The sequence below is a fragment of the Podarcis bocagei genome (assembly GCF_964188305.1).
Source record: "Podarcis bocagei genome assembly, chromosome: 9".
Classification (NCBI taxonomy): domain Eukaryota; kingdom Metazoa; phylum Chordata; class Lepidosauria; order Squamata; family Lacertidae; genus Podarcis; species Podarcis bocagei.
Genome location: NC_138134.1, coordinates 64,429,270 through 64,452,018, shown reverse-complemented (window position 1 = coordinate 64,452,018; position 22,749 = coordinate 64,429,270). Strand labels below are relative to the sequence as shown.

The window sequence follows — 22,749 nt, the reverse complement described above, 5'->3', positions numbered from 1 at the left end:
ATCAGTTTCATGCATACATGCATGTAACTTCGATTTCTGTTCAATTGATGTCAGATGAAAAAGTCAACTGACTTCAGCAAAAGGCATCATAATTTTCTTTTCAACAAATTGTGGACTAGTAACATTTGGCAAATTATTTGCAAAGATGCCTTATTATCGTGTGAAGAAAGAGAAGTGTATGCTTAGTTGCCAGGTTCTTCCAGTTTTATAAGACTATCCTTACGAGAAGCAACACATTATGCAAGAAATAAGGCGAGAATCGTCTGTTATTGTCAGCTGTGCATTTGAACTTACACTGTTTTATTTAAAGTAAGTCCCCCCAAAAAAACATTTTTCTTTTAAAAAAACAAAATGCATTATATGAATAATCTGAACGATAATATAAAACTGATCAAACAAAACAAAATCAGTTCTTTAAAATTCAGAGCATCTCAAGGCTACACAGTATTATTGGGAGAAGAAAGTTCTTTTGACAAAAGAAATCCTGTTTGCTACAAAACCATTTCATCTTTGTCCTGGTTTTTTGACTTCAAAAAGATGTGTCATCTTAGATACTTAATCCCCCCCCCCAATTTTATCTGTCAATTCATCAATCCTATATTACTAGAGACATCATATATCTGTGGTGACAACTCACAAGTGCAAGTTACCACTTGGAATTTCATTAATCAAATGATGCAACATGTAAATGCAAATCAACTCTCAGACTGCAAACTCCTAAGCAGCAATGATTCAGCCACTATTTCTGACCAATCTGCCATGATAAGAGTAGGTTAGAAACAACACGCAAACAAATTTCAGAGCCTCTCACAAATTTAACACACAGCTTATAACACAATATGCACCTCTCAAAAATGATCAGCACAAAAAGAAGCAGACTGGCTTTTTGAAAAGAACACGCATTTAACTTAAAGCAGCTAAGCAGATTTGCAATGGCAGATACATCTGCTGTGTGTTCTTCTTGTGAATATAGCCATACCTTAGTTTCCAAACAGCTTAGTTCTCAAACGTTTTGGCTCCCGAATGCCGCAAACCCGGAAATGAATGTTCCGGTTTGCGAACGTTCTTTGGAACCCGAACGTCCGACGGGGCTTCTGATTGAGTGCAGGAAGCTCCTGCAGCCAACTGGAAGCCGCGCCTTGGTTTTTGAGTGTTTTTGGAAATCGAAACAGACTTTTGGAACGGATTCTGTTTGAGAACCAAGGTGCGACTGTATTGCACAGTGAATAATGGGGAGATCAATTGGCAAACTACGTAATTGGGATGAAACACGCGCCCACCACTTGTTTACAGACACGTCCTCCCTTGCCTTCCTGCTTTGCACAGAAGGCACCTGTGATTGTGTGATCAATGCACCTGTTGACCCGTGGCTTCAAGCAGCTGAGAGACCCTCCATGTATGGAAGGAGTATACCAGGTGCTAGGGGTAAACAGCAGGAGAGAGCTGCGCCCTTATGCTTGCCTTGCAAGTTTCACAGAAATGCCTTTCTGCCCATGAAGGCTGAACTAGGTGAATGGCAACTCTTTCGTTCCTAACGCAGATTCAGTCTCCTTGCACTGCTTCTTATCATGTGCCAATGTGGCAGGAGCACTGGTGTGTTTTGTGGTAAGTTTTCCTATACACCCTATTTGCTTAGGGTGATTTGTATTGGGAGAAACTTCGGTCTGCACTGGGAAATTTTCTGAAGCGTTATTATTATTATTATTATTATTATTATTATTATTATTATTATTATTATTATATTACTATTATTACGACTACCACCATTAATTCACTGCCTCCTAAACAACAGCACATTTTTAATAATCTGTGTAAATGCCTTGAGACAAAGGCATTTGAATACATTATTAAAAACGCTTAAAAGCACAAAAGCAAAACAAAAACATTTAAGACAAGACTAAAACCATAACTGGTAGACACACATTGTAAAAAATTATGCACCTGTTCTACCTCAACAGGAATGCTACTCCACCCCACAGTAAAATCCCTACTGTGAGTTACTGCAAACCTGGCTTCTGAGATCTTTGGGGCTTGCAGGAGAAATTCTCCTGCAGACTTCAGTGATCTGTGTAGATCTACTGGATAAGGCAGTCTCTCAGGTAACCTGGTCCTGAGCTGTACAGGGCTTTCTATATTAGCATCATCATCCTGAACGTGGCTCAGCAGTACAAGAGCAGCTGACACAATCCCACAAGCAGGGTGCTATGTGCTGTCAGTAGTTTGTCTCCACAAGTTTGTCCCCACAACCTAGCTGCTGGGTTCTGCATGAGCTGCAGCCTCTGGCGAAGGGTCACCTTGCATGGAGCACATTGCAGTAATTCGACTGTGAGGTTATCACTGCATGGGCAACTGTGCCCTAGGGAGGGGTCTAATTTAGCAAGTTTATATTAACAGACATCACCAAATGGAGATAAAAACTGTGAAACTGCGTAGCCTACCCAATACAGTGGTACCTCGGGTTGCATACGCTTCAGGTTACATACACTTCAGGTTACAGACTCCGCTAACCCAGAAATAGTGCTTCAGGTTAAGAACTTTGCTTCAGGATGAGAACAGAAATCGTGCTCCAGCGGCACGGCAGCAGCAGGAGGCCCCATTAGCTAAAGTGGTCTTCAGGTTAAGAACAGTTTCAGGTTAAGTACGGACCTCCGGAACGAATTAAGTACTTAACCCGAGGCACCACTGTACTTATTTGCAATTGGCATCCGTTCATTGTTCCTAATGGACTTACAACGTTGGACATTTTCTGTGGAAAAATAAGGCACTGGGGAAATTTTCCGCCTCGTGTCACCGGCCTGAAAGCAGCCACATGCCCAATTTACCAGATACAACAATGCACATGATTTCCCTAGGCGTAAGTGATGCCACGTAGGACAATACTGAATGGGGCAACTGTGTCCCTGAAGGACCAGGTGCGCAGCCTGGGAGTCATTTTAGACTCACAGCTGTCCATGGAGGCGCAGGTCAATTCTGTGTCCAGGGCAGCTCCATCTGGTACGCAGGTTGAGACCCTACCTGCCCGCCGACTTGTCTCGCCAGAGTGGCGCATGCTCTAGTTATCTCCCGCTTGGACTACTGCAATGACCTCTCCGTGGGGCTACCTATCATCGTCAAAGTTTGGTCTTCCCAGGAAGCGAAAACACAGCCTGATGCGGGGCCTTGTCTTCGGAGCGGCTCTCTGAACTGGGAGGCAAGGTCAGGTCTGAGACGTGCAGGAGTCCTGTCTCTCCGCCTCCTCCATCCCGCTGACTCAGCTTTGCAGATAAGAGGGGCCATGTGACATGTTACTGAAGTTCAGAGCCTGACTACAGTATTCATAAACCAAGTTGTTATGAGCTTAAAACATTTCGTTGGGCTTGATCCTCTTATCGGCAAAAGAATTAGTTCGCCCAGCTGGCTGGCCTGCACGTGTGCAAACAAGAGCGGCATGGTGTCGCTGAGGGAGGCAGATACGCTGCGAAATGCAAGGCTCAGAACACCACCCTATTGGACACTTGCTAAACAAGAAAACGCTTCAAGCGTCCTGCTTCTCAAACAGTTTGTCTCCGGTGTGCTTCTTCGGACTTACCGCTAAGCATTCCTGCTAGTACTTTCTAGTACAGTCATACCTCAGGTTGAAGTCGCTTCAGCCTTTTCGGGTTGCGCTCTGCGGCGACCCGGAAGTAACGGAGTGCGTTACTTCCGGGTTTCGCCGCTCACGCATGCGCAGATGCTCAAAATGATGTCACGCACATGAGCGGAAGCAGCGAATCGCGACCTGTGGATTGCATTCACTTCAGGATGTGAACGGGGCTCCGGAATGGATCTCGTTCGCATCCAGAGGTACCACTGTAATGTGTGAACCCCTCGCTGCTACCCAGAACAAGTTGGGTTAGTCTAGAAAGAAGCAGTCTATTCATCAGCCAAAGCAGAGACGGGTGGCATTCTTCTAAGGCAAAGCTTGCTGGGTGACCCTGAGCCGGTCACATGATCTCAGCCCGACCTACCTCACAGGATTGTTGTGAGGATCAGAAGGGGATGAGAACTATCTAGGTCACCTTGATCTCCTTGAAGGAAAGGTGGGGTACAAATGTAACAGAGAAGAACTGGTGGGATAGCTCACTTGGTACAGTGTGAGAATCTGAATCTCAGGGTTGTGGGTTCGAGCCCTATGTTGGGCAAAAGAGTCTTGCATCGCAGGGGGTTGGACTAAATGACCCTTGTGGTCCCTTCCATCTCTCTTACGATTCTATGATTCTAAGAAGAAGAAGAACACCAGGGCTTCAACTTAGGACAGACCTCCAGGTCTCGCCAAAGCAAGGCCTAAAAACGAGTTAAGGCGCTAGTCCTTAGGATTCTTTTATTTATTTGTGGTCCAGTCTTACAGGGTCAGGGTCATAAGGCCTGGAAACGATGCCTTATGAGGAACGGCTAAGGGAGCTGGGCATGTTTAGCCTGGAGAAGAGGAGGTTAAGGGCTGATATGATAGCCATGTTCAAATATATAAAAGGATGTCATATAGAGGAGGGAGAAAGGTTGTTTTCTGCTGCTCCAGAGAAGCGGACACGGAGCAATGGATCCAAACTACAAGAAAGAAGATTCCACCTAAACATTAGGAAGAACTTCCTGACAGTAAGAGCTGTTCGACAGTGGAATTTGCTGCCAAGGAGTGTAGTGGAGTCTCCTTCTTTGGAGGTCTTTAAGCAGAGGCTTGACAACCATATGTCAGGAGTGCTCTGATGGTGTTTCCTGCTTGGCAGGGGGTTGGACTTGATGGCCCTTGTGGTCTATTCCAACTCTATGATTCTATGATTTATTAGATTCATATGCCGCCCTTCATAAAAAGATCTCAAGATAAAAATACACGATAAAAGCACAAGAGAGATAGTCAAAACAGAAGCAATGATACAATAATGCCCCCCTCCCACAAACACATTTAAAAGGCCATAGAGTATTAATCAGCCAAAGGCCTGGCACCTAAAGATATATAATGAAGGTGCCAGCCTTGCTGGGGAGAGCATTCCACAAATGGGAAGCCACTGCAGAAAAGGCCCCATTCTCGTGTTGCCACTCTTCCGGCCCCACGTGGAAGAGGTGCACAAAGAAGGGTCTCAGAGGATGAACACAGAGTCATCAGGGAGCTGCAACACAATGACAACATCTGTACGGTACTCATGTTGGCCATATGTATCTGCAGAGATACCAACTGACCGGGAACCACAGCAAGCTTGGCCTGACCTTGTGTCTTTTAGCAGCAGCAGCAGCAGCAGCAGCAGCTTCGATGCACGGAAATGAGGTGAGGCCTTTTCTTTTTACAGCACGGAGGCAAGTGCCTGCAGATCAATCGGCTTTTAACAGGGGAGCAGGCAAGGCTGAAGTCTAGCTTCCTTGCAGCATTTTCACACGTCTGTCATCGTGTGCCCTGGTGTGTTTGCAAGGCGGCTGCTTCTCTTATCGAGGAAGTTGTCCAGGCAGAAAGCAATTATTTACTCTTGCACTTTCCTCCCCCTTTCCTCTAATCAAATCATCGCTGGGGATTTGTGAGCAGCGACACCTGCAGCTGAAAGCCTAGCCAGGAGGGCGTGCAAAGATTTTCGCTGAGGCTACCCACAGGGACCTCTCCTGTATTATTCACTTTGGCAAGTCTATGCTCTCTCCACCCAGGGCATGGACTCTCCTATATTAGATTTTTTTTGGGGGGGGGGGCACAAAATCATGCCTGTTAAACTCAGACAGTGTGACATCATTCTCATTTATCTGCCGCATTTATAAACCACCTTTTTCCTCCAAGGAGCTTAAAGTGAACACACATGGTTTTCTTCCCCCTCACTTAATCCCAACAACCTTGTGTGGCACATGAGGCTGAGAGGCAGTGACTGGCCGAAGGTCACTCAGTGAGCTTCACGGCTGAGCGGGGATTCGAACGCAAGACTCCAACCACAACGCCACTCTGCTAAAGTAAAAAAAGCAACGTCTAACCCTAACTCCCCAAAAACACTGACACGGCCTGAGCTTCTTGGTAATAAGCCCTGCTGAGATCTGGGTGCAAGTTCAAATTAAGCTTTTTAAAAAACAAAAACAAATTAAATTAGCTTACATTGAAAACAGAGCATTTCAGAGTTAAGGGGCAGCCAAGGGTGGGTGGATAATTTTTTAAATTAAATTCCACCTTTATGCCCAAAGGAGTGGCAGTTAACCCCTGATTTTTAACCCTTCCCCATTTGTCAGCTCCTTACTGTTCTCCAAAATGGCTGCTTCTGCCCCATAGAACCACACAGGGGAAAATGCTTAGACTCACAGTGTTGTGAGGAGGCAGGTTAAGCATCCTGCCCCTTCAGTCCTTTACAATCCCCCACTTTTTTAAAAAAGGGGCTTTAGTTTCAAAATATGGCACCACAGATTACTTAAATGCATTTGCTTGCAACACGCAGTTAACCGAGTTGGCGCTAGAGAGCTTTCCTAAAAAACGACGACAGTTGTTGGAGCCCAGCGTCACAAAAGCAAACCAAAAGACAGACTTCTCTTCTGAGGGACCATCAGCACCACCACCAGCACACTGCTTCCCCCTCTAGAACAGGGATCGCCAACCTTTTTGGACTGCAAGGACATATCTGGAATTCCGAGAAGGAAGTTTCTGTGGGCGCCAGTCACAAAATGGCTGCCGGGGTGGTGTGGCATAATAAAAAATAGCTGCCGTGAGGTTACGTAGGAGATGCTGAGCTAGAGCAAACAGGAACTGCTGGGCCAGGAACAGCATAGAGTCCCTCATGCGTTCTGTATTTTTGATGGGATGTTGAATGAGACCTTTCTCAGACACCAAAGGCAATCAACTGGCAGATATATTAGCAGATATATTTTCACAGTACTGGCAAATCCTGCTCTAGAAGAGACTTGGTGCCTCCTTCAGGAGACGAGCCTGATATTTTCAATACGAAAAGGAAAGGGGCCTGCGTCTTAGATGTCCCTTCTCTATACATTGTACCCACTAGCATAATAGGAATTAAGTCTTTCTCTGGCTCATGGACAGAAGCCATTCATGATGTCAAATTTTGTTTTGCACAAGAGTATTCTGCTGCCTCTGCCAAGCATCTCTAAAGTCCAATCAGAACATGGTTTTCTCGTGTACAACTGATCATTTCTACTTGGCTGACCTAAACACCCGGAGACCCAGGCCCTGCTTGCATTACCTGAAAGTTTCTTATCTACCCCTGTTGACATACACCACCTGTTCTTTTCAGTTTTCTGAAGTACGCCCTGCTTATCTAAGAATCTCCGTGCTAATATAAACCCAGGATTACCAAGCAAAAGACAAGGCACAGAAAGTTTTTGTGTACAAAGATTTAGAAAACCAAACAATGATCCTCTTGGCTTTTAACCTATTAAAACATGGCAGCTTCATGTTTTAAGCTACAACTGACACCTCCTAAAATGGATGACAATATTCCTGTTTATTTGAATGGAATTGTATCACATGTTTGATAATATAATATAGTTTTTGTTGCTCTTAATAAAACAATGGAGGGAAGGCAATCACGGTTCCAAGTGCTATTTGCTTTTAGTCATATAAACAATATTTTTGGCATGCAAGATTCTTGTGTCAATTTAGCACCACCACAAAATTGAGAAATAGCATATTGTTTTATATTGTTAAAAAAACCTTATAGTGCACTAAGCAGTGGTCATGGTGGTGATGAACTCCAGCTGTGATTGGCTCAGCTACTTGCCTGTCTGTCACAGTGGGGCTGGCCAAGCCACTGGTTACCATTGGCTTAGCTGCTCTCTTGCTTAGAGTCTCAACCTGCCATAGGGATGGGAGGCCAGGTGCACAACTGGCCTGGCTGAGAGTTGTTGTCCAAAACATCTGGAAGGCGCCAGATTGGCAGAGGCTGTGCTAAGGGAAACAGAGACAGGGGAATCTAGGAAAGGAGGGCTGGAACAATGCAGCGGACAAGGCAAGGAAGAGGAGTCACAGGGGAAAGAAGACAGACACGCAACAGGTAGGGAGAAGATGTGCAGAGCAAATAACAGGCCAAATCTTTGACTGAAAGCCTCCGGTTATTTGTCTACTTTTACAGATAGGGCTGTAGAAACTGGCTCAAGGTTAAGCAGATGTCTGCACTTGGATTTACACAGGGCTGCACCCACATGGAGGGGGATTTAAGAGTGCACCAAGTCTAAAAGGAATTTCAGACAATTAAGATTCTAATGTTACAGATGTTTGTTTAATCATTCCGCTGTGCTCTTTAGGTTACGTCCCTTGACTGAAACGGGAGAGAGGAGATTGTTAAGGAACACAAGCCGCTGCGCTCATCAGAAACTCTGCAACATTTGCAGCGCCGATGATAAGAAGAATAAAAAAAGGCATATACATAGCGTTCCTGCCAGCTGGCAAGAGAAAAAGCACCGTGCAGTCCTTGGAATATGGACAGCTCTTGTTTGCACCCACCCAGCATGTTACATAACCGTCTCTCCTCTCGACCATTGTACTCTGTGTACTGTATAAAAGCTGCAGCCCACATCCTCCATGTGTTTACGTTAATTGCTCAGTTGTTCTATCGCATAAATATGTCTACATCAAGGCAAGCGCGGCGGGGCAGGAAGTCAGCAAAACGGCAGGGTGGGAAAAGAAAAGAGATGTCTTGCAAAGCAGCTTCTGGCATGGAATCGCAGGGCAATTCCCCCCCCCCCTTTGGTTTCTGCAGCAAGGCAGGGAAGATAAATGGCAGGAGTTGTTGAAGCAGCAAGAGCTGCCTCTTGCCACGAGAGCTCTCAGGCGACGAAGCACCCGCCATTGGCCACCTTGTGGCCACATTCCCTGCCAAATTAACTCCTCTTGGCAAACCACGCGTTTCTGGTGTGTGACACTGAGCAGCCATTCTTTCTTCCTTCCTTCCTTTTTAAATAAACAAGCTGCCAAATGTAATCAGGGGTGCATTATGATGCTAAGTGAAGTAACAAAAAGAAACAAGCTGTGCAACAGGGAATTATGTCGCAAAGCTAGATTATTGCTTTGCTTTAATTAACGAGATATTGATTTAAATGGGGCACACCACCAATGCGCTTCCAAGACCTGCTCACCGAGTAGTCCCACCAGGAGATTATGCCCTAGATGCTTTTCCTGTATTCAAATATTCCAGGAATGATAAAAGCAAGCCTGGAATACAACTTTCAAAATGCGAAGACCTCCGGAATGCCATTTGTTCCTATGTGTGATATGAAACATTTGCACAAGCATCTCCTTATATAATCACAGAAACGTGGGAAACCAAGTCAAACCAGGAGTGAATTATTGTCTATAATGACTGCAAGAGGCTTTCCAAGGTTTTGGACAGGGGGTCTCTCCTACTTAGACATGCCGGTGATCTTGTACAAAGCAGATGCCCTATCACTTTGCCACAGCCCTTCCCAAACTATCTCCACTATATTATTTAAAACAACAAGAAGAAAAATCCCTAAACATCTCCTAGCTAAAATAAGCAACAAATCCCTGGCATTCTGAGATTGAGAAACCGATGTGTAGAAATCAGGAAAAGCCATAGAGACTTTTGTTATTGGCTCTGGCTCCCCCTGCTGTTTGTCTCCCAACCTTCTGGCCTACCAGTCTGACTGGGCCCCAGTAACCGCTGTCGCAAGGTTTATGTGTCCCTCTGACCATGCTGCTTTCAATGGGTGGGGTCAGTATGTATGAAACCACTTCTCCCTCCATGTTTTCACTGAATACATGCAGCCTGCGGCACTTCTTTGTGGCAGCGATTTCCACAATTATGTGTTGTGTGAAAAAGAGCTTTGTTGCACCTGGCCTGGATGCAGAACAGCTGATTCCTTTCATTGGCTAAGCAAGGACATGTCCGTTAGAGCACACTTTAAAAATAATGCAGAAAACACTAATAACTGTCTCCCATCCGCAGCAGTTTCTTACAAAGCTGAAACATAGTGGAGACAAGCAAGTAGAAGTACGTAAATACCTTAGGTAGAACGGTGACATGGGCCTTTCATCCTCTTGAGAGCTGAAAAAGAAGACAACATATTTGTCATTAGCATGCAAGTTCCTGCCCTTCATTTGCAAGCTAATTCATACTGAACCACTGAGATCTGAGTAGCAGAGGCTGGAAAAGAAGCTGTGCTGATAGGCATGTTTTGCTGCAAGGCCAGAGACAGAGGCTTGCAGGGGAGGGGGGGGGAGTGTTAAATTACATTCTTCAAGGTTACAAAACCCCAAGTCGTTTTGCTAGTGCTCACCAAGGCAGAACTAGATAAAACTGCTGAGCTTTCAGGAGCCTGAGCAGCTGTGCAGGACTTCAAGGGCTATTTCTATAGCAACGTTGCAATGATCCGCTATAAGCATAACCAGGACTGGGAGGTGGCGGGGAGGAACAGGGGCTTTCTGTGGTTCCACAAATGAACAATTGGCTTCTAAAGAAGTTTACAATTTCTCTTACTAAAAAAAATAGGGGGAGGGGGGACGGAGGGAGAGAAAAACCAATGTAAAATGCTGGTTTCAAAACCATGCCATCAAAATTAAATGCATAGAAGTGGTAAAGTACAGTGGTACCTCGGGTTACATATGCTTCAGGTTACATACGCTTCAGGTTACAGACTCTGTTAACCCAGAAATAGTACCTCGGGTTAAGAACTTTGTTTCAGGATGAGAACAGAAATTGTGCTCCGGCGGCGTGGCAGCAGCAGGAGGCCCCATTAGCTAAAGTGGTGCTTCAGGTTAAGAACAGTTTCAGGTTAAGAACGGACCTCCGGAACGAATTAAGTACTTAACCTGAGGTACCACTGTAAGCTTCTACATGGTGTGACCACACTTGGAATACTGTGTCTCCAAGACCACACCTAAAAAAATGATATTGAAAAGCTGGAAAAGATGCGGGAGAAAGAAACCAAAATGGACATGGTGCTGGAGCAACTTCTATATGACAAGAGATACCGTTTCTCTGTTATGTAATGGAAGGGAGTTTCAGCGTGTAGGTGTTGCCACACTGTATGGTGAATCCTGCACCATACAGAATGGACCTTGTGGTGGTGAAATGGTTATCTGCAAAAGTGCATCTACTGCAGAGCATAGCAACCAACTGGTTATGTAAGAGGCGGGGAAATCTTTTAGGTATCCCGGTCTCAAGTTGCGTAGGAGTCTTGACAATATCTTGGACTCTCTGACAACCCAGAGTTTGAAAGCCAAGAAATGGGTTCACCGATGCTAATTTATAGAAAGAAAAAGCCAGCTTTGACAATGAAATAACTGTGGTCTCCAATTATGAATGTCGTTTGTGAAAACAAACACTCACACATTAAATGGTTATGGGAGTAGGGAGAAGAGTAGGGAGAAGAGATTTCTCTTCAACCTTCCCTCACACCTTTCCATCATTTCCCAAAAGTATTGTGCTAGATAATGGGGATGCAACGACGACTGCCTTTTGCCCTTTTGTTTTGAATCATTACACATCTGTTACTTAAAGTGAGGTTCAACAACTTTTCTTCTTGTGGACCTGTCAGAAACGAACACTGTGGAAGAGCCACAAGGCACGCGTGCGCACACACAGACACACACACACACACAATCCTGTACACCTTGCACCATCACTATCCCTCTACCAGTTTCTCTTGGTGAACCCAAGTCAATGATAGACTCCTTGTCTCAAGCCCTTAGCTGTTTTGCCTCTATATGGTGTTGTGTTCCCCACTGCTACAACCCAACTGACAATGACTCCCTCCTGCCCTAAACAAGAAACACTCTTCTTAAGTTTGGAGCAGTTAAACATGGACTTTCCCTCCCCGATGAATTAATCTAGCCAATCTACAAAGACCTTTGGAGGGTCAGAGCAAATGTTTGCAAAGGGACTTGCCAGGGAAGCCACATGTGCCTGTTCAGAAGTTGAAAGGCCATGTCACCCTCACCAAATATTTGGGTACTTAAAATATAATCAAGCTGTTTTGGTTGCTGAACTATATTTAATGGCATTCTGCTCTGACCTCAGATAGAAGACCCCTGCAGAAAAACAACTTCCAGAGCAATTTGAACTAAAGTAAAAAAATCAAAGTTGCATGCTAAGTCCATGCATGCAGAAGAACAAGTTTTGGATGGGGTGGCAAAAGGGACTGCAGCACACCAGGCTGCAAAAATCTGGGGAAATCCCAGTTTGGGATATTCCTCCAGATTAAAAATATAAAAGTCTCTATGCAACAGGGGACGAGCATATCAAGAGAGAAACGTCCCAGTCACAGTCTGATTGCCAGCCATGCTGCTTTTCTGTTTGTGCTCAGTTTTTATTGTTTATATTTACTGTACTTTTCCATGTATAAACCAAGGTTTTCTTACTGCAAAATAATGTTCAAAATTGGGGGCATAGCTGTCAACCGTCCCTTATTTGGTGGGAAACTCCCTTATCCCAGCGCCGTGTCCTGCTGATGTCTCGGACTGATGATGTCCCTTAAATTTCCCTGGTTTCACGCTCACCCGGCTCAGGAGGGAAGCAGCGGCTCGGGGGTCTCTGCCTTGAGAGAGTGAGAGCACGCATGAGCTGCCGCGTCTCCGTCTCTCCCTTTCCCCCCTCAGGAGCAAATTGTGAAAGACGGGTGGTGGCAGGCAGGTAGGCAGCCCCTCTCTTGCAAGGCTTCCGCCGTGCTGCCAGGGGAAGCTGGAGGCGGCAGCGGCAGCGGCAGCCTGAGGGAGGAGGAAGAGGAGGGGATGGGGAGGGATGCAGAAGGGTGGTGCTTCAGCGGCCGCGGCACCGCTGCAACTGCCTCATGCCAGGCTCGCGGGCGGTGTGGGCAAGAGTCTCTCTCCCTCCCTCTTGGGTGGGGTAGGGCCGATGGAACTCATAAGCGAAGCAAAATCCCTTATTTTGGCTGCTGGTCCCTTATTTTCGAGGCTGCCGGTCCCTTGTTTTCAAATCTGTAAATTGACAGCTATGATTGGGGGTCGTCTTATACATGGATAGCGCATAGCGGGGATGGGTGATTGGTTGCAGCTGTGATTCCCCCTCCCCCAAAAAAGCTCAATAACTCCCCCCATTTTCTTAAATTGGAGTCCTTCAAAATAGGGCTTGTCTTATACATGGGTGCGTGTTATACAGGGGGAAAATACGGTATATGTTTATAAACCACTTACATACCACTTAGTTGCACCTGTCCCCAAGCAGTGTGCAAGCAACACAACAATGTAATAAGTTTAAAAATCAGTTGAAATTTTAAAATGAAAAGACAGGAGAGAATTTCAGAATGTGATCATTCTCCTGCAGCCAGAAGTAACAGCAGCATCAGTCTACTGTCTCGGCACTTCAACATTCATTCTGCGGCATGTATAAACCAAGCCTAGATGTAACCTGACAACTGAGGAGCACGCTTCAGCATTTGACGAAGTGGGCTCAAGTCTACAAGAGGCAAACAATAAACCTGTCCACCTTTTAAGGTGAAGCAGGATTATGCAGTCCCTTCCAGGCAATTGGATATTAAGCATTTGCTCCAATTTGCAGGAAGACTGAAGGATGCTGCGTCAAGCAAGTGATTTTCCCATCACGTTCCTTATCCTGAAAAGTCACACTGGGGGGGGGGGTGGGGGGGATAGGTTTGTAGCTCAAGAGCAGTAAATCAGATTTAATTGTGGAACCTGAATCTGCCAGCAGGTGCATGAATCCTGCCAGAAACCTTAGGTTGTTTTTGCTTCAGAAAGGAGGGGTGGGGAAAACCCAAAACAGGTGTGTGTTTTTTAGCTGTACAGGCATCTCAGGTTAACGGAGAGGTTTGTTGATTTTGGCTTAACCCGACTGCAAACTACATTGGATCTGTTTTCCCCCTTATCATTCAGGTTCAGCTTGGCAAGCCAATCTCTTTTGTAAATAGATAGCAAGGACTTGGCCTCTGCAGGAAGTCCTGGTGAGCATTTCCCCAAACAAGTCCAGGATATCACGAGGATTTGAGCAAAAGCAACAATTTTAAAGCAGTGGTGCTTTAATTTGACTCTGGCAGGTGAAGATGCATTATCAGACGTCAGCAATTATGCATTTTATATGAGACAGCATTCTTGCTTCAAAAAGGGGGCATTGGTGACCTGTGAAGTTCTTTCCAACTACAGTGGTACCTCTGGTTACGTACTTAATACGTTCTGAAGGTCCGTTCTTAACCTGAAACTGTTCTTAACTTGAAGCACCACTTTAACTGGCATTGGCTGGCTTCATGGTTTTCCACATAGCATGTACACATCATGATTTGCAATACATTGCCAGGTCAAATATTGCAAAACCGATATCACGATGTGGACTTCAAACCAGTTTTCAACAATATATTGATATATCAGCCATCCCTATCCCTGATTGGAGCTGCCAGGGGATTTTCTCCTGAGTGTACTAAATTCCACAGGCATTTGAAACATTGTCTTATCTCACACATATAAGTTTGTTTTTTCAACCTTTTATCTATGTCTCTTTTGAGGAGCAGAGACTCCTTCCCATTCTTATTTACTCAGTAGAATCTCTAATATACTGATTCACTCATAACACATTTATTCTGCACCATTTTCAGGAAAACAACTTGCTGCCCTTGCAATCTCAACTTCCTTTCCTGGCTGCTCCCCTTATTTTGCCAACCTATCAGATGCCAGGCACAATTCAAAGGTGAGGCCTTAACCTCACATGGCTTGGGTCACAGGCACCAAAAGGACAATCTGATCCTACTTTGGGAGCCCTTGCCACCATAGGTTAGGCAAGAGGCAACAAGGAACTGGGTCTTTTTGGTGGTGGCTCCCAACTCAGGAATATTCTGCAGAGGGGCGCTTGCCTTGTGCCTGTTGAGTGAGTTTCAGGCACCAGCCACGTACATTAAAATATATATTTGTCCGGGCGCTTAATAGTTAATTGATTCAAATTGTTGCTGTTTTTAATTGTTTTACCTATTCTTTTGTAGTGACTGTTTTGACGCTATTTTAAGCTTTGATGTTCCTGCATTGCAGGGAGTTAGATTAAATGACCCTCAGGGTCAAAAGGGTGGGATATAATGTTTTTAAAACATGGAAACAAGCAAGCCATTCAGCCTTACCTTGAATGCAGAAATACTACGAGTCACTTGGGAAGACGTTACAAGCTAGGGAACCCTATGTTTTTACCTGCTGCCATACAGCTCAGTCAGTAGAGCACAAGACTCTTAATCGGAGGGTCGTGGATTCGACTCCCATGTTGGGCAACAGATTTCTGCCTTGCAGGGGGTTGGACTAGATGACCCTCGTGGTTCCTTTCCACCTCTATGACTCTATGATTATTTGGCTTGTCTGGCACCAGATCAGCTGGTTGTGTTCCTGTGATAACAATCAGTCACGTAAGTTATCCAACAACTGAAGGTTCAATGGAATGCCTGCTGATCTCCATTTAATATCTAAAAGATGCTGTAAAGCTTTCTGCTTAAGATAAACACTGCATCTGGGGAGACCTGGAAACTGCCTCCTTTTCACCCTAATGTTACGTTCTTAAGATGTTTACGTGGACAGAAGCCGCCCAGCTTCTGCTGCTTTATTTCTTGAAGATTAAAAATGAGAGGACAGGATGGCAGACAACTGGAAAGAGGCACATCTGTTTACTATCTGCAGTCTGGCAAGACTCCCTGGATGGGTAAGACAGAAAATGGGTCAAGAAGAGGTGGAGAGAATGACTGATGCTGTACTCCAGCCAAGGCTGCACCCTTTCTTTGAAGTCAACAGTAGCATGTTAATACAGACCAAACACAAGTTAAGTTGCATAATAAGGAGTGTAAGAATGAGGTTACTAAGCAACCCCTACAGAATGCATGGAGGAACTGTTATGGAAAACTTGGTCGAGTGCAGAGAGGCTATGGAGCCATTCTTGGAGTCGGAAAAATGAAGGTTCTGCATCTGCAAAAGACACCCAAGCATTCTGTCTCGAGAACTATATATCCCAGCGCCAGGCACAAGGCGAATGTTTCCATGATACAGGGCAGCAGTGGGGAACCTGGGAGCCATAGCGGTCCTAATCTGGCCTGGGAGGGGGCTGGTTCCCCACCTGCCCCACACCTGATGCCGTATGGGATACTGGGTGAGGGTAGGTGATGCTGCAGCTGCAAAGCAATAACTGGGAGCCTCGAACAGTGTCCTGGTTGCTCCTTGTATCTGGTGACGTTTAAATTGGGCATGAAATGGAAGTCCCACTCAGGGCCTCCCAAGCGGAGCTGACCCAAGCTAGGCTGGCCAGGAAACCTCACTTGGGATTGGCTGCGACTGATCCCTGCCAAAACAGGGTGCTGTAAGCCACTGTCTGAAAACCCCGCTTTGGGAGGGATCTCCCTTGGAGTTCAAGCCAGCCTTGTTGTTGTTTGTTGTTTAGTTGTGTCTGACTCTTCGTGACCCCATGGACCATGTCTTCCACTGCTTCCTGCACTTTGGTCAAACTCATGCTGGTAGCTTCGAGAACACTGTCCAACCATCTCATTCTCTGTCGTCCCCTTCTCCTTGTGCCCTCCATCTTTCCCAACATCAGGGTCTTTTCCAGGGATTCTTTTCTTCTCATGAGGTGGACAAAGTATTGGAGCCTCAGCTTCAGGATCTGTCCCTCCAGTGAGCACTCAGGGCTGATTTCCTTCAGAATGGATAGGTTTGATCTTCTGGGACTCTCAAGAGTCTCCTCCAGCACCCTAATTCAAAAGCATCAATTCTTCGGCAATCAGCCTTCTTTATGGTCCAGCTCTCACTTCCATACATCACTACTGGCAAGTACTGGCATCACTACTAGCAAGGACAAAAAGCTGGGACACTTGATACCGTGCCCAAGCTACCCCAACTCTCAAGTAATCTGGATCTTTTGCAACGTGTCCCTGTTTATGCCCTCTGGTCAACGTGACTCCATGTTAAAAGTAAACCACTCTCCCAATAAAAGGATTTACGGCTGTTTGAATGTGTTGTTGTGTGCAGGTAAAGTGGCTCTCCCTGAAGCCAATGGAATTTAAGCTACCTGCCGGATAACAGAGCCGGAATCTCCTCTGGGATCTACACAGTTTGTACAAATCAAGTAGCACTACCTGAACAAGAGTCTCTCAGAGCAGTTGACTGATGAAAGGAAGGCTTTCCACATGCCCAGTTTTCCTTATCACTCCCTCCCTCTGAACAAGTCAACTGAAGCAAGCAAATCAACTTCATTTAGCGTTTCTGTCTTACGGATGGTGTATTTGAGGGAGATTTTCCATTGCTCTTACATTTGCTGTGACCAAACACATGGTTCTATGCTTCAAGTTTGTATTGTTTCTTTTTATTTGATAAGGAAAAGTCTTATCGAACTCTTTTTTAAAACAAGAAAAAAGAAACTTCCCATTGTTTTCAGCAAAGTGACCTACTAAACTAGGCCTGGGACGAATGGTATTTTAAAAACTAGGGCATCAATCCTGCCATTTCTTTTTTGTGAGTAGTGACACATTAATTAAAATAATATAATGTAATATAATTTAGTTATTTATGTCTGTTTCCAAAGTTTCACTTATTTTACCTGTATTTTATTGAATACTAAGTTATGTATACTCATGCTTTGAACCATTTTGTGGATTTTAAAAATACAGTGGTACCTCGGGTTAAGTACTTAATTCGTTCTGGTGGTCTGTACTTAACTTGAAACTGTTCTTAACCTGAAGCACCACTTTAGCTAATGGGGCCTACCGCTGCTGCCACGCCGCCGGAGCACGATTTCTGTTCTCATCCTGAAGCAAACTTCTTAACCTGAAGCACTATTTTGGGGTTAGCGGAGTCTGTAACCTGAAGCGTATGTAACCTGAAGCGTATGTAACCCAAGGTACCACTGTCATCTTATTATGTATACCACTTAGAGAGTTTTGTAATTAAGCAGTCTCTATTTAGTTCCCTAAATAGTGAATAAAGTGTACTATTCACAAATTATTTATTGAATTATGGCCTGTCTATCACCCTCATACATAAACACTTTTGCCCTTTGACAACTGTGTGGTACAGCTTAAATCATGAATCTTAACCCACAAGGCATGTTAAGAGGTACCCGGATGGGTGGTGAGGTCCAAAGTACCAACCTTATCTCATTGGGCTTACCTATGTTATGAATATAAACAGCCAAGCTGTTAAGAGTGGACCCACAATACCCAATACAGATAAAATTCCACAAACAGGGAGTGCAATTAAAATGCTGGTAGGCTGATTACACATCAGCTAATGTCTTCAATGGCAGTAGCATAGGTCAGAGACTCAGCTCCATGATCAATATGTTGGAAGTAAAACGAGCCTGAAGGTTTTCAGTTTATCTCTCAACTTAATAATTTGCAGGTACCCATAAAGAGGCCACCTAGTCACGTACGCAGTCTAAGCACATCTGTGAGTTTGGCCTCTGCCACCAAGAAGTGTATTTCTGGATGGTGCTCCTGGAGATTATAGCCCCAGGCCATCTCAGGCTTGGAGTGCAATACAAAGGACTTCAGTTTGCCTTCTCTAAACCATATTTTTATTACAATGTGAGTTTCTTACAGTACATACAAAGAGCAACCACATAAGCAATTTGAGGGGAAAGGCTATTGCTCAGTGGGAGATGAAACGCTTTGCATGAGAACTGTTCCAGGATCAAACCCCTGGCAGCTCCAATCAGGGATAGGGGATGGCCGATATATCGATATATTGTTGAAAACTGGTTTGAAGTCCACATCATGATATCCGTTTTGTAATTTTTGACCTGGCAATATATTGCAAATCATGATGTGTACATGCTATGCAAAAAATCACAATGTGCAGGAAACCATGAAGCCAGCCAATGCCTCTACATAGCTCCATCCTTATTTCAGACATTGTGATACATCAGTATATTGTGATGTTTACCTGGGGATATATATCACAAAGTTGAAAACCAGATGTTGCCCAGACCTAGTCAGGGCTAGGAAAGGCTCCAGCCTGGTTCTAGGCCTTCATAAATACCACCCACTCACAATATTATGGTACATTTATTATGATGTATCTGAGAGCTTAGTGCTTATTGCCACAATAAATTTGTTAATGAGCAATAAAAAGTCAGATATGGCCCTACTGAAAAGTTATTTATTTACTACGTTCATATCTCACCTTTTCTCCGGTGGTGTACGTGGTCTCTCCCCTTCCCATTTTATCCTCACAACAACCCTATGAGGGAGGGTAGGCTGGGGGACAGAGACTGGACCAAGGTCAATGAGACATGGCTACTGAGTGGAGATTCGAGCCTTGGTCTCCCAGGCCATAGCCCGACGCACAAACCATTACACCACACACTCAACGCTTGCAGTCTGAAGCAGTAGCGGTCCTGAGCTACCCCACCCTCTGAATCCTGAACGTTGAACATGGCAGTCTGCAAAATAACCCTTAACACACAAGCAGCTGCAAAGGAATCCTGCTGGTGTCTGCATCTGCTCACTGGTTGGGGTTTTAATTTGCAGAGGGATGCAGTGTCCAGTCAAAGAAGTGCAGTCTAGCTCCTGCTTTAATCTGGGATTGTCCTACATGTGAGTAACAGGTGAACAGAATGGGGAAGGCAACTCCAGGCCACTCCCTGCCTGGCCCTCAAAAGCTTTCCCAGGACTGGTTCTGCTTTGCACCCTGAATGTTTCTGCATGGCTGGAATGTGTGTTTGAGCTTCGATCATGCCTTTTCCTTGTTCAGATGCAGGATAGAGGGGCGTGTCTGAGTGTGCATAGTAACTACCCTACTGTAGGAAGGCAGCAGTTCTGTTTACTGCTCTGTCTACCCTGTGTGGGTGTGAAAAGGATCCCACATCCCTGGTATAGGGTATCTGTCAGGGGACTGCCATCGGAACAGGGAAGGGAGGCAGAGGGGCAGCTGGGTTACAGGGAACCTCCAAAAATTTTGAGAAGCAGTTCCTCTTCCTGCGGTGGGGAAAGCCACACCTCCAGTTGGGAAGAGGGGAAGGGACCAGAGGATGCTGCTGGGAGCCCCAGTGCCATACCTCATCAGTCTGAGGGGGGGGGGCCACACCTCCTGGGTAAATGAGGGGAAAGGGTTAGAGGATGCTGCTGGGAGCCTCAGCACTGCTCCTGGCCAAGCCGGCCAGGAGCTTCCGTCGCCCACCTTGCGCAAAGGTGTTGTCAGGGAACTGACATCGGAGGGAGAGGCGAAGGGGAGGCTCCCAGATGATGCTGGCGAAGGACCCAGCAGCAGGGGGAGAAACAGCTCAGTAGAGGGGGAAGCCAATCAGCGCAACACCAGGGATAAAGGGGGGGCAGACGGGGGAAGTGGAGAGAGGGCTCCAGGACTCTTCACTGGACATCAGTGAGGAGAGCCCAGGTCCTCCGCTACCCACGCCTTCCCTGCGCAGAAGACTCCCGCGCAGTGAGAGGAGGAGGAGACTGGGTGTCAAACAACTTTTATGTTGGAAGAGGTTCAAGAAACGCCCACTGACGGATTCTGCCAGTGACTGAGGCAGCCACCATGAGAAGGGGCTGTGCAGTCAGAAAGGTTTAACAAGGCAAATTAACCGAGAAAGGCACCAGTTTACGCACGAGTAACTCATACCTATTACAGGTGTAAAACGCAAAGAAGGAAGGAAAAGGCTGGGGTGACTAAGCTCTTATGTTGGGGGAGGACCCGGAAACGACCACTCCCGGATTCTGCTAGCGACTGAGGCAGACATGGACTTGTGGTTCTGCACTGTAAATAGTTTTTGCACCTAAATAAAACCTGTAAAAGACAGGTCAGATTCCTGACTCACGAGCAACCACCATTGCCATCTGACAGTACCCTTTGCAGAACTGTATACCAACATGTTCACAGGTTAATGCATTACTATGCAATCTGCTAATAATCCACCAAACATTCCCCCCCCCCCGCTTTTCCTTTCTGCCTCAAACAGAGTCCCTTGCCACCAACCAAGCCACCATCTTTAGAAGAGACTTAAGCAGTGAGGGGCCCGTGCGAAGGGTTTCAGGTTCAGTTCTGGATATCACCACGCAGAGCTGGTGAACGCCACACACTTGGCACACAAAGGGTGCAAGGTTCAACCTTCAGCACTGGGGAAGTCTCCCTGTCTGCAGCCCTCAACTTGAGAGCTGTTGCCAGCCAGTTCAACACTGAGTTAGAAGACCAAGTGGTCTCACTCAGTATAAGCAGGAAATCGCTTACACTTCAACTCCTTTCGCACTTGCCATTAAGAGTTGCCATGCCTTCCGAACCTCATTCTCGCTACCTCTCCATCGAAAACCGCTTTCTGTCCATCAGCTGCTATTGCAAGTTATCTTGCAAGTGCCTCTGAACAGGCACCAACTTCTCACTCATGGTTTTGCACAGTGCTGGCATTTTCCAGAAGAGCTTTGCGCCAAGGCAAGAGACCACTCCACCAATGTGTGAAAAGTCCATGATAATGCCTCTTCCGTTTCAGGTGGACTCAACACACAGCTGGCAGAGTGAGAAAAAAGTATTCGGTTTCAAGAGCTGAGCAAACAATGGGAGGGAGGCGCTACATCTTGACCGTGAAGGGTCTACAGGATCAAAACTTGCATCCCGAAATGCTAAAACAATGGGCGCATTATATTCCATCCTGGATCTACTGCAGCTTCCACATTCAAGACCATCCTTCATCTAGCTCAGTATGAAACAAAGACCCTGGATGGCTGCTGCCCAACAGGGATATTTTGCAGCCCCTACCTGGAGATTAAACCTGGTACATTTTGCATTCTTTGAGCTATGGCCCTTCCTCCAGTTCTTTATTGACACATTAGTTAACAATAGGCCCCACTGTTTAACGATGATGATGATGGCAATAGAATTCAGCTTTAGGAGCTGACACAGTAGTCTGTTGGCATCATAAAAGCAACTGCTTATGTTTACAGCCCCCAGGATTTGGCCCAGGCCCATGCATGTGGTTCAGAGGGCATGACTAATGGAATGATTAGTCAAGGTTGGTGAGAGCTAGAATGGTACTTTCTTTCGGGGTGGGCGAAGAGTCAAGATCACACTCCGAAGAGCTTTTCATCTCATGGCCCATAGCAACTTCACTTGTTTCCTTGCCTGTACCCAAAGGAGAGATATGAGAGGGAAAGCATGTATCTGTGGACTGTACCATCTCCAACTCTGGCTTTTTTTAATCCTCCTCCACACGAAGAAAAGCCCTGAACATGAGAGGAAAATACTAGGATCAAAACCTTTTAAGGGGAGGGGAATTTTGTTATGGAGAGAAGCATTAAGGGATGTGAATTTCCACCCATAGCCTGGAATGGTACAGTCCACTTGCGAGAAGGCTTGAGTCAAGGGAGCAAAGTCTGTGCCTAAAACAAGTTTAGTTCTGCCAGGATAGCTTAGTTGGTAGAGAAGGAGACTCTTAATCTCAGGGTTGTGGGTTTGAGGCACATGGTGGGCAAAATATTCCTGCACTGCAGGGGACTGGAATTGGTGACCCTGGGGGTCCCTTCCAACTTTACAATTCTAAGTTCTGAACAGCTTACGGACCCACCAAGCCCCTACTCCGTTTAAACAGGGTACTTGCTGAAAAACAGCTGCAAAAATAAAATGATAAGGAAAAACAGAAATATTTGTTTTAAGGAGGCCTTTGTTAGAATTATTTTTATGATTCAATACAGGAAACCGAACTTCTCCAACACATAGCCCCTAAGCTAAACATTTAATTGACTAAATTATGAAGCACCATCAAGATCTCTCAGTACAGGAATGCTATTTTCCTAGAAAACACATTTCCAGTTGAGTGTTCCAATGGAGAGATATGAACTGCTACACTGCTCAGGATTCCCAAGATATTAAATAGAGGCAGATGTTTCTCATGAGCC

The 22,749-nt window shown here is 45.6% G+C and overlaps 1 protein-coding gene and 1 long non-coding RNA gene across 5 annotated transcripts in view; one reads left to right on the top strand and one right to left on the bottom strand.

The window, feature by feature from the left end:
• The window catches only part of FAM13A (family with sequence similarity 13 member A), a 149,046-nt gene that overhangs the window by 40,705 nt on the left and 85,592 nt on the right, over window positions 1–22,749 (bottom strand). For all 4 annotated transcript variants that reach the window (XM_081206972.1, XM_081206971.1, XM_081206973.1 and 1 more), the window contains one exon: window positions 9,945–9,986. In XM_081206972.1, coding sequence (XP_081063098.1) covers window positions 9,945–9,986 — 42 coding nt within the window. The remainder of the gene's footprint in view (window positions 1–9,944; window positions 9,987–22,749) is intronic.
• LOC308594397 lies at window positions 6,569–8,497 on the top strand. The gene is made up of 2 exons (XR_014011433.1): window positions 6,569–7,976; window positions 8,227–8,497. It is a non-coding gene; the product is annotated as an uncharacterized lncRNA (long non-coding RNA).